Source organism: Lactuca serriola, chromosome 7, assembly GCF_051521515.1.
Source record: "Lactuca serriola cultivar US96UC23 chromosome 7, Lser_US96UC23_V15, whole genome shotgun sequence".
Classification (NCBI taxonomy): Eukaryota; Viridiplantae; Streptophyta; class Magnoliopsida; order Asterales; family Asteraceae; genus Lactuca; species Lactuca serriola.
The window spans coordinates 43912831-43930761 of record NC_136414.1 but is presented as its reverse complement, the minus strand read 5'-3'; the positions used below and the strand labels follow the sequence as shown (position 1 = coordinate 43930761).

Genomic DNA, 17931 nt, shown 5'->3' with positions numbered 1-17931 from the left:
ATTGTTTTCTTGTCCTTAATATACATACACATGAGTCTAAGGCATTAGTATAACACAAGGAATAATCTAGGCTCGGTTTCGGGAGTTTACCGCCCAAGAACACCTTGGGGAGTAAACTCCTAGATCTAATGATTTAGCCATCTAAATCATGTTATAAGCACATAATAAGCTTTCTAACACTACTAGAAAGAGTTACTCACGTTTTGGTATAAAAACCCGAAGATCCGTGAGAGAGAAAATGGCTTTTCTCTAGATGGAAATGTGAATAATGAATGTATTTGGTTAAGAAATCTATTTATAGTCCTGAGATATTTTGGCAGAAAATATTATTATTCCCGAAATGATCTCTAATATAATAGAGTGTTGGAATAACATTGTTGCACAAAACCCTAGTGCACCCACTCTCCTGATATTTCTTGAAGTGTAAACCCTAAATTACTCAAACTTACGCGAAAAAGTCTGAAAATTAACTGTGACTGCTATAACTTCTATTGAAGTGATATAGTTTGTACAAAATGGAAATTTCGGGTTGTCACAAACTCTGGTCAAGAACCATCTCAATCTAAAACATGTCAATATGGCCCTTCCAAACAATACTATACTTCCAACTGTCCATAAGCAACCAATCCTTTGGTATAACCTTAGAACGTTCTTGACTGTTGTTCAACTTTAGTCACACAGTGTTCTAGTCCCTTTTCCTCTCAATGCCTAGGCATTTGAAAAAAAACAAAACAAGTAAATATTATAGCATGTGAAAAACGATCCTATATACGAAGCATATGGGACTCTATTCATTATGTATTACATAAAGACTTGATATCCGATCAATCTCTTGCTATAATATTTTCCATATATCGAATTTCCTATGTTGAATCATTTCAACACGATATTCATATATATATATCTATATATATATATATATATATATATATATATCCAATACTAAGTTCTTTTAAAACCTTCAATCTAAACTCTTAGATTCGAAATGAAGTATGAGTGCCCTCTCCCTTAAGTGTTACTATAGTTAAACAATTTCCAGACTTTGTAACTTGCAAATTTGTAAACTTTGTTTGCTACAAATAGTATTGCCCACTTGCAACACTAAGCATAACAATCATGCTTCTTCTAGCTTTGACATGTACCTAGAAATCAACCGGAATTCTATAAATCAATGCTCTTGACTTTCTTACTAAAGTGCAGATTTCTGATACATGGTGCTTCGATAAGTCTTCAACTAGACTTCTCAAGCTTATACACCTTCATTAGATAACATATGTGTGTGTGTTCAAACCCTTTATGAACTTATAACCATATGTACTTAAAGTTCAAACAATTCCTTACCACTTCTCACAATTCGAACTATGAAAAGGGATGCCATAATCATATTTCAAATTTGAGAATGCAATTAACACAACCACGAACCATAATGATATTTTTTTCAGATCTTTAAAATCTTCCAGTGAAAGTGTTTCCTTATAATCATTCTCATGAATTAGAGCAAATCCTTTTGCCACCCAGATTTTATGATGTATATGTTCCCATCCATATGAATCTATCATTTCCTATCTACAATCATAAGATAAGGTTTAGGAAAAAACAAAATTCAATTTTAGCTTCCCTTTCATGGACTGAATTTTGCTTATTCTTAATTTCTTGCCTTATGGTAGCACAAGGGCCTACCAGTGCTTCCATGTTGTTAAGCAACTCACCCATATTGATCAATGCACTTTCATTGACCAACGTGCTTTTCCTTGATAGTTAAATGAGAACCATAGAACTCATAAGAATTGCCAACTCATCTGGAAGCTACATAGAAACAAGAATGTGTCAACTTAACACAATAGGTCATCAACCTTAGGTTATGTGCTAGTGATAACTAAAAGGTTTATTCTTAATTGACTCCCGAAACTCTTCAAGATCATTAAGACTCCCACTGACTTCTCGACATATAAGTTTCTCTCTCAAGGAACATTCCTTGACGAGCAAAACAAATACTCAAAAGTTAGTGTGGATTCTTAACAAGAAACACTTCATGGAATTGGCCTTAGTTCATCCTTTGTTTCAACCAAAACATCATAACTTCCAATCCCAAATGTGTTAGAGTAAGAAAACATTATTACTCCACATTTCATGAGGTGTTATAAACCTACTTAGTATGAAATAAGCTTCAAGATACGATGTGTAGTAACTGGAGCATGGCTCTAAAACTTGATTGGAAACAAAGTGTGAATCGTCTTTTGATTTGAACCATTTCAACAATATCTGATTCCTCTTCTTAGTCAAACAATTGCACTAAGATGTTCTTTGAGGATCCATTGAGATATAGTTCTACAATCATTAAGATGATCACAAAACATGATACTAATAATCTTTTAAAGTGACATTTTTGAATGACAAATAAACACCAGATTGAAACTAATCACTGTTTGCTGAAAAGAAACTAATGAATTATTTTCCATGCTATAAAGCACCAAATTTTATCTCTTATACCCTTTCTCCTTTCTACCCCCAAACAGCCGAAACCACTCAAGGTGAGGCTTTCGTTTACCCAGTTCGTGTCACACCCAAAAACCGGAACGGCGGAAACGTTATGGGGTGGAGGACGTCATGTCAAGTATCACAACATATGTAGTATAGTAATCAAAGTACAACAACCATTGCATTAATAGTAATAATTTTACGTAGGTTACATTTCATAGCAACATCAAAGTAAATATAGAACATAACATAGATGCAGCTTGGTTCTAGGCTGACTTCGCAAAAGCTCCCGGGATATACCTGTCAACCGATGACCTGAGAATACAAGTTATTTTGAAAGCGAGTATCAGCATTTTTAAATGTTGGTGAGTTCATAAGTACTTAATGACATTTGTATAAATACACATTTTTATTCAAAATAACCTCATGAAAGATGGTAGTTTAGAATATATAGAGTATTAGAATTCTTTCCAGAAAATCCTATATTTTCTAAATAAAAGTAGTCTTCTACCAAGACCCGATTGTTTTGTGTTTAAACCATGGAGTATCTCTTTTAAAAGCAGTCTTCTACCAAGACCCGACGGTTTTATGTTTAAGGAGTAATTTCCCCAAAAGTACTATCATTATCAAAATATAGTTTTTACTTTAAAGGGATTGTGAGAAAAGTCACAAGTAAAAATAGTAGGGAAAAATAATATTTTACATCAGTAGAAACACTGCTGGCTAAAAGTAAATAAAACCTAGACTCCAGGCAGGACGCCTCGCAAAGCTTAAAGGTAAATAAATCATAGACTTCAGGCGGGACGCCTTGCAAAGTCTAAAAAGGTAAATGAATACATAGACTCCAGGAAAGTATCGAATGGACAATACGCCTGGCTCAGTCTAAAGGAGAATAATACATAGACTCTAGGAAAGTATCGAATGGACAATACGCCTGGCTCAGTCTAAAGGAGAATAATACATAGACTCCAGGAGGGTATTGAATGAACAATACGCCTGGCTCAGTCTAAAGGAGAATAATACATAGACTCCAGGAGGGTATTGAATGAACAATACGCCTGGCTCAGTCTAAAATAGAATAAAAAGGGTGAATGTGAACTCGTATGTAACCATGCTGATTGACAATCGAATCCTTGATGACCCTCCAGGTCTCGCGTAGAGTTAGTAACATTATGTCATCCATGGGCCTTACCGGCTCGGACTGTAGCTAACTGTCAGGATGCGGGAGTGTCTGTCCCATATAGATCTATACACATGATGTCCTCTCTCCCTCCAGGAGACTCTGGTTACACGGCGATGGCGCTATGAAGCGTCGTATCGGGGAATAGTGTGTCACATTCTATTCGAAGTATTATAATAATAGTATAGACTCACGAATGAACTGACTTTTGTGGAATTCTTCATACTAGAAAGAGTAAATAGAACCTCCTAACTATTCCTATAATAGTTATTAATGTTTCAGGTATAAGAATAATGAATGGAAGGATGCCTTTGCTACCCAAAGGAAGTGAACTGGTTGATGGAAACCTTTATGACTATATATGTATACATGATATATAACTAATAATTAAAGGACCTTCGGACGGATAACCGATACCCCAGAACCACATCCAAACAAGGAAAACGAGATAGGGAGAGCTAGCCTTCCTAAGTCCTTTAAGCATTACTTATATAACTATACATATACAGGCATGCATTTAACAATATAAAAGCATGAAAGAAACTTTGGTAAAACCTTTGGAAAACTTTACAATTAAGAATTTATGACTTGATGTTAGTTTATAAAACAAGCCTTGAAAACCTTTGGATAACCTTTGGAAAATCTTTGGAAAATCTTTGATAATCTAAAAGAGAAATTTATACTTTAAAACAAGATTTGAAAGCGAGATTTGAAAACCTTCAGCTGGATAAAGCAGTTTGACAAGCAAAATCTATTTTTGTTATACAGTTATTAATAACATGTGATTGATCGAATAAATCTATAGTTCAACTTGTATTCCCCCCATAAAAGCATTTAAAATCATTTAAAAGGTTGATTCAGGGGTATGAACTCACCCGACGTGGGTGATTCGGATGAACGGACGATATAGGATGCTAAGTGTCAAGTGAGGACTTGACCATACACGCGAATCCTATTTAACATGTAATGATACATTTAAGTATCTAATTAGTCATTTAACAACCAATTATGCAAGTAAGGACATCCTAAGGCATGGAAACACTTTGCTACAAGTGCTAGGAGTACCAAGGGTTGCATATAAAGAGAGTATGGCCTCACATTGGAGTTTACTCCTCAAATGGTGGCCCTTAGGGGTGTTTACGGTTTTTGGACCATAACCCCCATGAGTTTACGACCGTAAACTCATGGTAGTGGTGCCATTGGGTGTTCAAAGGTCCTAAACCACTCAAGGAATTATGCTAGACTCGAATCAAGGGCTTAGGAAGTGATTGGGGCTCAAAATGGACACTTTTTGGAGTTTACGGTCCTTGGACCACTCCCTTGGGAGTTTACGGCCGTAAACACATGATTTTATGGTCGTAAACTCATGTTTGTCCATTTCTCTTGTGCTTTGGTGGTTCTAGGCTATGCATGCAAGGTTCTAGTCACTTATACAAGCATCGGAAGGTGTTAAGGGCACTTAAACCCCCTTCGAAGGTGTTTACGGTTTTGGGAGACCTACCCAAACCATAAACTCATATTTGTCCCTTCATTTCATGTTCTTGGGGGTCCCTAGTTCATGCAAGTAAGGTTCTTCTCCATTACACAACCATTTGAAGGCGTCAGGGGCATCTAAACACCTTTTGGAGGTGTTTACGGTTTTGGGATGGCCTCCCCAAACCGTAAACCCATATGAACATGAGTAAATGATGATTTTCGGTTGTAATCAAGTTCATACTAAGCACACAAGAAGCTAGGGCAAGTGTACTTACGTTCTAGGAGCTTGGATGATCGTTTTTGGCCAAGAACACTAGTGTGTGTTCTTGGTGTTCTTGAAGAACACTTGAATATCTAAGAAAAATAAAAAATCCATGGATGAAGTGATGTAAAAACACTAGATTAAGTGTTATATGAACGAATCTAGGCAAGAAACACTTACGTTTTGACGGATTTGACGGAAAAGAAATATGATACTTGAGAGGATTTCTTGAGTGTTCTTGAGGTGGAAGTTGGAAAAATGAGAGAAAATGATTAAGTGTCATATTTATACTCTCGGGGGTTTGCGGTCGTAAACTCCGAGTTTTCTCCCGTAAACTCCAAATTTTTGGAGTTTCGCGACTTACGTTAAACACGACAACTCTAAATTTATACTTCCTTATTTTTGGTTCGCTTGACGAATATTGTTTAAAATATTCCAACGGGATTAAATCCAGCCAAAAATGTTTTGAAATAAATTTGGCGAATTTTTGGATTGCTTAATTGCGGAGTTTATACAAACGGAAATTTCGGGTTGTCACAGTTTGCTTCCACATTCTATCTCTATGTTTCGAACTGTGTATGCTTGTTTGTTTGTTTGTTTGTTTGTTTGTTTATGTTAATATGTCCTTGCTATTAAATAAAAATATATCAAACAATGGCCCTCTCCTCACATCAGTCTATATCTAGGTAATATCTACTATACCTATTCTCTTTTATACCCCTAAACAACCGACAACCACCCTCCCACATGATCAAACCACCTACTCATGGTGAGACTGTTGGCTACCTCCTCTGCTTGCACTTATGTATCTCTCTCTATTTTTAAGTGGGTTTGTGTTTGTTTATGTTAACATGTACCTATAGAAAATAAAAATATATCAACTATGACCCTTTCTCCACATCCGTCCATATCTAGGTAATATCTACTATAACCTCTCTCTTTTGTACCCCTAAACAATATGACTCTTACTGATAATTGTTAAGATGCAATAATTATTGATGCGAAAACACAATTTATCTCTAGAAACAAATTTCCGAAAGAAATCTTTTGCACTCGTCGCTTGGCGCGGGTAAACGGCCAGTATGTGTATGTGTGTGTGTGTGTATATATATATATATATATACACACACATATATATATATATATATATATATATATATATATATATATATATATATATATATATATTGTAATGACAAAGTTAATTACTACTAATTTCACATATGTACCAAACGAGACTTGAACCTTGACTTTAAGAAGGGATGTCAACACCTAATATTGTTCGGTTGTAAACCTTTGAAATTGAAATTGAAATGTAATTATTACCTTGATTATAACAAAATTATAATTTATAAAACAAGCACAACTTAAAAGTTGAAATTGAAAGAATGGTAGCTTGAAATTGAATCAAAGAAAGGGTCCGTGCATTTTTTTTTATGGGAAAATGACTTATTAAGGTAATTAACTTTTCGATATGTTCACATCTAGGTAACTATCTTTTTTTTGTACACATCTAGGTAACAAACTTGTTGGAAGTGTTCACATATGACCATTATGACCTGTTATAGCAGGTTAAATCCTACATGTGAACACTTTCAACAAGTTCGTTACCTAGATGTATACAAAAAAATAGTTACCCAAATATGAACAAAACGAAAAGTAAAAATAAATTACACGAATGGTCCCTGTGGTTTGAAGGAATTTGTGTTTTAGGTCCCTAACTTATTTTTTTTAACTCGGATGGTCCCTACTGTTTATTTTTGTTGCGCATTTGGTCAATGTCTTACGTAAAAAGACTATTGTGCGCTTATTAATTTATTTTTTATTTAATTTTCATATTTACGTATTTATTTTTTTATATATTTAAAAAAAAGTTAATAGACCCCACATATCTGTATCTCCTCACCAAAAACCTCAAACCACATTTGAGAAATTTAATTCGGATGACCCCTACTGTTTATTTTTGTTGCGTGGTTGGTCGCTATCTTACCTAAAAAGACTATTGTGCTCTTATTAATTTATTTTTTAATTAATTTTTTATTAATGTATTTATTTTTTATATATTTAAAAAAAAATTAATAGAACCCACATATTTTTATCTTCTCACCGTAAACCTGAAACCACATTTGAAAATTTTAATTTGGGTCTTACCGGTCACCATCTCATCTCTTATCCTCCTAAACTTCTATTTTTTTCCATCTTTAGTGTACGACGTCTTCATCATCATTCTTTTTGTGGTAATTCAACTCTGACGGACCAACACCATAGTCTACTGTCTCTTCATCTTTAGTGGGTTGTGGTGTGGATTCGATGGAGTTGAAGGACCGAAAAAAAAAGAGATGGTGAAGACGTCGATATCACTAAAGATGGAAAATAAATAGAAGTTGATGAGGATGAGAGATGGGATGGTGATGAGATACAAATATGTGGGGTCTACTAATTTTCTTAAATATATAAAGAATAAATACATAATAAGAAAATTACTTAAAAAAATAAATTAATAAGGACACAATAGTCTTTTTAGGTAAGACAGGGACCAAGCTCATAACAAAATTAAACAATAGGGATAATTCGAGCAGATACAAATATGTGGGGTCTATTAATTTTTTTAAATATGTAAAAAATAAATACATAAATAATAAAATTAATTAAAAAATAAATTAATAAATGTACAATAGTCTTTTTAGGTAAGAAATGGACCAAACACGCAACAAAAATAAACATTAGGGACCATCCAAGTTAAAAAAATAAGTTAGAGACCAAAAACACAAATTCCCCCAAACCATAAGGACCATTCGTGTAATTTACTTTTACCTTTTGTTTTGTTTATATTGGGTAACTATTTTTTTTGTACACATCTAGGTAATGAACTTATTGAAAGTGTTCACATCTAGGATTTAACATGCTATAGCAGGTCATAATGGTCATATGTGAACATTTCCAACAAGTTCGTTACCTAGATGTGTACAAAAAAAAATAGTTACCTAGATGTAAACATACCGAAAGTTAATTACCTTAATAAGTTATTTTCTCTTTTTTTATTATACTACTAAGTACCTCAACACGTCTCCTTTTGTTGTTGAACACTCCTAATACCAAAAAACACTTAAATATTTACTTAAACTTGTTTTCATTTTCAAATAAGACAAAGAACATTTTTTTATTATCTCATTTCAAATGATATAAAAATTAACAAGACAATAAGGTTGAAAGGCAGAACCACAAAGACGGAGGATGGTGAAGGGTTGAGGGCGACGGTGGCCAGATATGGATGGACAGAAAAAGGCGACGACATCCGTCCAGTAAAACACCTCAAAAAACAATATGATATGATCTATGTTTTTGTAGGGCTTTTTAACTTTTTTTTTAGTTTGTTTTTCACCTTCTTTATTTCTTGATCTTATTTGTCATAAACATATAAATCGATCAAGTATTCACAATATTTTGCGATAATTCAACAATTTTTACTATATAAAATTCAGTGTTTTATAGGTTTAAATGAAAATTCTCCAAAAAGGCGGGCACACAACAACATAAACGGGAAGCATCCCCCTACAAACATATGATCCGATGCAATTGAGCCAACCATAAGGATAATAGATATAAAGATATAAAATTATAATATATGATAAAAGAACAAACATTGTCACATCTTATAGTAGACTATATAGCCTTTGTAAAATGAAAATATATTAATTTCATTAGAAAATGGGAAAGCTTGTAAGAACTTCTACACCCCTTCTCTGCCAATCAAAACTCCTCTGTTCCTCTCTTTCTTACTTATTCCTTTCTCTCTTCTTTGCTTTCTACACTTCTCTTTCTCCCACCACCAAATGCCATTTCCGATCTTGCCCCTTCGATCCCCTCCAATCTCCTCTCTTCATTTACCCTCAATCTTATGGCCAACAAAAACACCCAATTCCCACCATCAAATCCTCCTGCAATTCCCCTGTTTTCTTCTCAGGTAACATAATGTTCTCATTTAATGGTGTGATTTTGGATTGTTTTTACATTGATCTTTCTTCTGAGTTTCAGATTACTCGTTTGTTTTGGATGAAATCCGACGAGTTATTGCGAATTCTTCCTCGGATTCCAATGGCTTGAGGTATGTACAAGGGAATAAAAATGGTGAAAAGTTTGGGAATAATTACACTACTCAAAAACGACTATCGTATTATGATTATCATGACGATGGAATCGAAATCCCTTGTGGGTTCCTTAAGAAATTTCCCATCAGTGATTACGGTTAGTATCATTGAATTCATCGAGGATTTTTGTTTTTCACGACCATTTCATAATCACCACGTCAAATGTTCATGAACAAATCAAAATCGAGAAAATTTGTAAAGCAAAATCAACATCCAACGTTGCTTGAAATAGTCTTCTTGCAGATAGAATCGCAATGGAAAGTTGCAACGGAGTGGTGGTGGTTTCCGCCATTTTTGGAAACCACGACAAAATCCGTCAACCTCAAGGCCTCGGATATAACACCCTGGATCACGTTTGTTTCTACATGTTTGTCGACAATGTCACAATCAAACAACTCTACTTTCACAACTTACTCTCGAGAAAAACAAAGGAAAACAGGATCGGAGTATGGAGAATTGTAGAAGTTTCCAGTGAAGAACTTTACGAAAATCCAGCCATGAATGGTGTAATCCCGAAATACTTGGTTCATAGACTTTTTCCGAATTCAAAATATAGCATCTGGGTTGATGCCAAAATGCAATTGGTGGTTGATCCGTTATTATTGCTTCATTCACTTGTAATCATGGAGGATGTAGATATGGCGATTTCTAAACATCCTTTATATGTTCATACAATGGAAGAAGCCATGGCGACTGCAAGGTGGAAAAAATGGCGGGATGTTGATTCGTTGAGGATTCAGATTGAAACATATTGTGAAAACGGCTTGCAACCATGGTCATCTAAGAAACATCCATACACTTCAGGTAATTTAATTATGTGTCGTAAAAAGATGGTTAAACGACGAAAATTAAAGGCTATGTTAACTTGAAAGTCACTTCTATATGATTAGACTTCAATACATTAAGTAATGTAAATTATTTGTCAAGAACATATGATATACTCAAAGAATTGCTTTTTATGAGGATTATTCTTTATCAAGATATTTGGATATATTCTAAGAATTACTTTACCAATGTGTATTTATGAGATTATGTTTTATTTTTTAATTGATAAAAAATGAGATTTAATACAACTAAAGTAATTACACTTAATTTGCTACAAAAAATTCAACAATTTATGGAATCGATAAATCGATAAAAAAAAACTTTCTTATCATATAAATTGATAAATAACTAGGATATTTATACACATATAGGTAAGAAGTATGTATCCATATCGTTATACAAATTTATAAGAAATAAATATTGTTTTTTGAATATGCACAAATAGGAATGACAACTTGAGAAGGTTGTTGAAAGTTCTACATTAATTAAGGTTCCACTCCAACAGAGAAAAAGTATCGTTTTTTTTTATCTCTCACACGAATATTTTGTGTACAATTCGCTTTATTTGGATATTTATATACTAATAGTATCTGGTCCTATCTTTTTGTTTACGTACTCTTTCACTTTATGCATGATAGTGTAGTAAATGCATCTTTAAGTTCAACAAGGATAAATCGATTAAACTAGATTATTGTTTAAATTATGTATTTTATAATATCTATTTAATACAATTATTTATATATATATTATATGGGTTGATCTGTTAGTATATAGTTACTTGGAATGATGGTTATTTATTTATTTTTATAACTTGACAGATGTTCCAGATAGTGCAATTATCTTAAGAAAGCATGGTGTGGGAAACAATTTATTTTCATGTCTTTTGTTCAATGAGTTAGAAGCATTTAACCCAAGGGATCAACTAGCTTTTGCATTTGTGAGAGATCAAATGAACCCAAAGATGAAGCTCAACATGTTTGATGTGGAAGTATTTGAACATGTGGCATCCGAGTATAGACACAATATTAAACAACATGGCTCCGATGTGACCCAGTCGATTAGAACCAAGAGGGCTAACCCTGGTTTGCTTGCTAATGGTGGCATTCGAAATAAATGTGATAAGTACTTGGAAAAAATGTGGGATGAATGATATCAAGTCAAGGATGTCATGATTTGTGACTTGTGATCAATTTGTTCATGAAATGTTTATAACTTTTATTTATTTGTAGGCTAGTTCGATTAATTAATTTTACGTGCCATGTAATGACTAAATTAGTAATAAAACCAATTAAGAATACAATTTGAGAAATATATATAACTATAACAAGAAAAAAAATATTTCGTATGTGATTAAACCTTTTCGAATGATATTTTAGTATGAAATTTGTTGGTGTATATATATTTGAATAGTTTATAGTTTGGCATATGTTTGGTACGCTCTTGTATAACCCTTTTACAACCCATGTATTTCATATTTAAGGTGTTTAATGAGAGATGTTTATTCATAGGAAAACAATCCTTAGCATATTATTAGAGCAAAAAAAAAAAAAAATCGTTAAAAACTCTCTATAATCTCTCGATCTTGCCTCCCCCGAAGCCCTAGTTGTAGGACTCATCTTGTTGTCAACTTCTTTATACCCTTTCCTTAGCCGTTGACTTCCAATGGGAAACATCGATCTCCAGCCTTAAAAAAACCATGTCATAACTAATATGAAGTCGTGTGTCTCGTTAATCTTTGACGTGAAACAATTGAATTATTATGGTTGATTGGTTGCCACAAAGTGTTTCAAATCCATTGCACTGGGTTTGACGTGGCTAATCACCTCAAAGAAACCAATAAAAACAGTAGCCTAACCATGATTTTATTTTAAGGAATGTCAAATAATATGTAATACAATAACATATATAATACAATAATTCAAATAATTAATTCATAACAACAAATAAATACTTAATTTATAAAAAAAACACATGATAAAAGTGTAAACTCAATGTTAACCCAAATGGCTAAATTGGTAAGAATTAAGTCAAACAAAATTGTCTAAGATGAAAATAAAGCAAGTAATTAATTAATTAAGATAATAAAAAAAATATACAAAATTAATAAATGATGAATTCACTGTGAAGATTAAAATGCAATTTGATATATTCAAAAAAATGTTGCCCGTATTCTTTAATTAATGAAATTGTTATATTGAGAAGATAGTACTATTAATTTTCTTTCAATTATTGAGTTATTATAAAAAAAACTTCATCACATTTATGTATTTTAAGGGTCCATTTTTTTTCTCTCGCCCTGGGCCCAAAATATGTTTGGAACGGCCCTGTTCATACTAGATATGAATTTGAGTTTTGAATAGGATGGACTATGTCACAACCCTAGTGCTTTTTATTCAAAAGAAATATATATTCTATATATAATATATATTTCACCTCAAATTTGTGTGGGGTGAGCCAAAGCCTATTGTTGCATCCAAATGGCTATGTCTCTGATAAAATGTATCCCGCTATTTTGGCCTAATGGAATCATATTGATTCAATAGTGAAACAGTGGATATATGAACAATATCTTAATACCTATTGCAAATGATTTTGAAGAGGAGTGACGTAACACAATAGGTTTGGAAAAATATTAAAACTCTTTTTCGAGACAAGGAAGATGCCACAACTATTTAATTAGATAATGAACTGGTCAACATTACCATAAGCGTCTCATCGAGTACATCTTACTACACCAAGATAAAAAAAAAGATCAAAACCATTGGTAAACTCCTTTATTACATTGATGTCATGGTTCCCAAGAAAAATATTTTCACATATACTATCAATGACCTCTTACTCATATTTGATTATGTAGCGAGTTTCTCCTTCTACCATAAGCATAGTCCTACATTTCTGGAAACTCAATCCATGTTGTTTCTCGATGAAAAATGCATGAATCAAGTTTAAGATTGCTTGTATCAAGCCTCTCATTCGGACCACTCATCCTCACCTATGGTTCTCACCACCAAGCAAACGAACTATGATTACATATCTTGTGGTGGTGGAAACAACATTCGGATGAAGGGATAAATAACTATGGCAGGCGATGATCATCTAACAATGAAAGCTACCAACCTAACTTGTCCCTACCTGCACCATCGCCATTATAGAATTCATATGGGTAAGGATTACGAATGGTTGTCGTAATCTTGCATCCACAAGGTCTTTTCCCTGTTAGACCAAACTCAGGACAACTGAGTCTACAACCCAGTATGCTACCGACTCTAATATACCAATATCCCCCTTCATTTCACCCTACAACCCACCAAGCCAGAATACCGCTCCAATAGCCCAAGTCGTCAGTGTCAATAGTAGCAATGAGAAAGCCTACCAATCCTATTAGTGTTGGGTTTTATTAGCATCAATACACATCAAGAAGATAGCAGAATAATATTGGAGATTTACCGAAGTATATATGCACCCTAGATCTAGGTTTTACTACTTATAGAAACAAACTTTATAAAACTACAAGAAAGAACATACTGACCTTGTTATTTCTTGATTGTGATCTTGTACGTGCCAACTTGTTGCAAGGATGAATGATCCAAAGTAGAATCCCTCTAATGACGTCACACACACAACACCAAAAGCAAAAAGAAGAAACCCTAGTTTTATGGTTTGGTCGAAATTCTCTAACCCTCGAAGAGAGGTTGTAAGAACCTGAAATTTAGATAGAGTTGACTTTTAGTCAACTATCGACCAAAAAGGAAAATGGTCATTAATGAGAATTTAGTAAGTTTATAAAGTTGTGACTTCATGAAAATGGTCAAGATGAGTTTAAGTCATTTATAAGAGGTAAGATGAGTAAGTGCAAGAGAAATAATGTATGAGAAGATGCATTTTAGCTAAAAGGGTAATATGGGTTGTTTTATGCTTTTTGGGAAAAGTTTGTGACTTAATAGATTAAGGCCCACATTAAGTCAGTGAGAAATGACTTAACAGAGTTGTAGAGTATGTTCACACCTTCGTGTAGATATAAAGATCATAGCAAACGGGTATAGAACAAAGAGTTATGAAGGTTAGAAGTTGGGACAAAAGTTGTCCCTAAAGCTGGAATGGAATCAACAATGCACTTTGCTGATCTATAGGTACCACGACGCGGTAAGCAGATCGTCATGACACTATATCGTAAGTTGGCTGCAATTGGCCGAAGTCAAATGGTCACCACAATGCGGTGGAGACCCCACCACAACGTGGTTTCGAGGCTAAAACACAGGTTTTAACTTGTTAAGAGCTCATTCTGATCCATATTTTTTAGAGATTGATTGGGAGCTCAAGGGTGGCGATTTTTTTTTTGCCAAATTCATGCCAAGAGAAGCTAGAGATGGAGGGTTGTCGGGATTTTCATCATCTCCACATTACGGTATGATTTATCTATATTTTGGTGAAATATCTGAATTGGTTAGATTGCTTGGTTTGATCAACCTATAGATTAAGTATGGTGTTATTGATAGTGTCTAGATGCTTTAACCAATCTTAGAAAGTGATTTTATAGTGGAATCAATCCAACGAGAGTTAGGGTTTGAAACCTTAACAAGTGGTTATGTGAATTGATGCATTAGATTAGATTATAATGAATTAATTAGTTTGGGATGCTTAATTCACTGGTTGGAGTAAATTAATAGATAAAAATTGAGAAGATAGAATTATGATCCATTAAGTGGTCATTTTGACCATAAAAGTCATTAAGCTCTTAATAGACTAAGACAAGTATTAAAAAACTTGTATATGTGTATGAATAGGTTTAAGAGCAAATAATATAGATCAAGATGCATCAATTAAAGAATGGAGCCAAGGTGAGTTATAATTCTCACTCGCTCTCATTAGATTATGTATGTTTATATATATATATATATATATATATATATATATATATATATATATATATATATCTATATATATGCATGTATGTTGGATCTTGGAGCACTAAGTCAATGCCTCCAAGTGATTAGATGAAGATAGATGATTGTTATAAGTGTAAGAACATGTATCAAAGCATCACTACTAGAAAAACAACCTTTTACGACGCGCAAATAATGACACACACTGATAGAAGACATGCATTTGTGCGTACCCTAAAATCTAATGTCAGTTTTCCGAAATTTGAAGGATAGAGGACACGTATTTGTGCGTGCCTTGACATTAGTGTCAAACAAAACAAAACTAAAAACACGGAGGGTGCTTATTTTAAGTGTGTGTCGTCTACAAATGTCGCTTTATATTTTTTAACTAAACGCGCGTTTTTAAAGAGGGATCTAAAATTCTAAAATTTTGAATACACCGCTTCTCACTCTCTCCGCCTTATCTCTAGTAAAATCGCATAAGGCCATTCTCTCCCTCCTCTCTCTCTCTCTCTCTCTTACCCTAGACACAGCCACCGGCCATTCACGACGATGTCTTCTCCACTATCTTCTCTTGCTCCATATAATAAAATCGGCGACCAAACAATCAGGCTCACTTCTTATTTTGCTTCTCTGTCTCCCACAAAACCCTAGTTAGGAAATCCTAATTTGGTAGATTTAGGGTTCGGACTTCATTCCATCTCTTAGTCTCTGCCATTCTTGCCGACTGGTGTTGCAACACCGTTGTCACCATCTATCCCATCACCCACCACAGTCGAAGTTGATGAAACCCTACCTCCTCTTGCTTCCAACGCCTCAAAATGGATTGTACATGTCGACGTTGCTTGCGTTTATTATCCTATTTCTCTCAAAATCAAATCGACCCAAAACCCTAGTTCTTGTTGTTCAAATTAATTTCAATGTTGAACCTTCGAATTCATAGTTTGAAGAAAAGATATTAGAAACTATGTATCAGAATCCAGTAGTGGTGGTAATTGGTGAGAACGGTTCATGGAAAAGAACTCAACTCCCGTAGATTTTACACAGAAATGGCTAGACGAAGACCATAACCATCACAATCACCCATCCCCACTGTGTCGCTGTCGTCTTTATTTCTAGGTATTCATATTGTCACAGATAGAATCAGACCTTAATTTTTACCTCTCATGTGGTTGTCAATTACGTTTAAATGGTTACTTCCCAACATTCTTTTTTTTATTTACTAGTTCAGAAGGTTTTCTTAAAGTGTTGACAGCATTGGCAAATACTCTTCCCCTTATCCATCACAAAGGTATTTCTTCTTCGTTTTTTTTTTTTTTTTTTTTTTTTTCTGATTTTAGTAGTGGGAAAAACATGGAGGAAGTAGTTGTGGTTGTTGAGTTGATTACAAAGCTTCATGAAGGTAACATCTTCTGCGGGAAAACATGAGTTTTCTTTGAATGTTAAAACTGTTATTGGGTTCCAAGGGTGTGAAGAGAATGTGAAAATCATTTCAACTGTAATTGGAATTGAGAGTGGATATATTGGTTTTCTAGCTAGACCTCAAAGAGAAAATGTGGCTCTAACAAGAGCAAGGTTATATATAATAAACTTTACAAAGAAAAAAATTCAAATATTTATGCCTGAAGAAATGACTTAATCTGTTTATTCTCTGCTTCATCATATTAATGACCATATTTTTATTTTTATTGTTTTTGTAGGCAGAGGAGCTAGCTGAGGTTAAACAAATGATAAAAACCCCTGATTTTTTCAACAAGCTTGTTGATAGTATGGCCCCTACTGTTTTTGGTCATCAAGACATCAAGCGAGCAATTCTGCTTATGCTTTTGGGTGGAGTTCATAAGTTCACCCATGAAGGGATCAATATCCGGGGGGCATCAATGTTTGTATTGTTGGAGATCCAAATTGTGCTAAATCTTAGTTTCTCAAGTAAGCATATCTATTTAAATCTTGTTTTATATATAATATGTGCAGAGTTTGACAATTTTTTTTCTTTTTCTTTTGTGGGTACACAACAACCTTAGTTTCAAGATCTTTTTACACATCTGGGAAATCTTCTTATGTTGTTGGATTGGCAGCCACTGTTGCAAAAGAACCAGAAACCGGAGAGTTTTGTATCAAGATACTAGTTCTGTAAACTAAATACTAAAACTGATGATATATACATCATACAAAGGACTTGAATGTTTCCTTCTAATCAAGCATATGATATATACATAAATCTTAAGGCGGTTGTTTATGACGATTTTTTGCATAATTTTTAGTTTTACCCTTTCTTAATTATATTTTTTGCATTTGCACGAGACATGACTTTCTCAGTAAAATAGACGGAAACTAACATCACATTTGCATGCCGATTTGATGTTTACATGGATTATCAACTTTTTGAGCATCAGGTGAACACTATAACTCATGTTTTCAGTTCCACTCATGAGGGTATAACCGTCTTTTTGCATCACTGCAGATTCAGTAGTTTTCCACATTCAATTCATTTACGATGGTTATCTTCTTGACTGGATTGGTGTCGATGATTTTAATAAGCCCCCAAACATGCTAGTTTACAAAAGAAGGAAACACAGGGGTAAACTGGTCACAAACCCAGAGGACATGGTAACATCTTGATAAATTTATCAAGTAAGTCTTCCTTAGGGTAGCTTAAAGCTAAAAAAAACTCCTTAA

The 17931-nt window shown here is 33.8% G+C and overlaps 1 protein-coding gene across 1 annotated transcript; it reads left to right on the top strand.

Annotated features, from left to right (window-relative positions):
* Positions 1-9067: 9067 nt before the first annotated feature.
* LOC145065035 (alkaline ceramidase TOD1-like) lies at positions 9068-11616 on the top strand. Its single transcript, XM_079012378.1, has 4 exons — positions 9068-9360; positions 9432-9641; positions 9788-10348; positions 11188-11616. The coding sequence occupies exons 1-4, from the start codon at positions 9105-9107 to the stop codon at positions 11517-11519; spliced, it is 1359 nt and encodes a 452-aa protein (XP_078868504.1). The 5' UTR covers positions 9068-9104; the 3' UTR covers positions 11520-11616.
* Positions 11617-17931: the final 6315 nt, after the last annotated feature.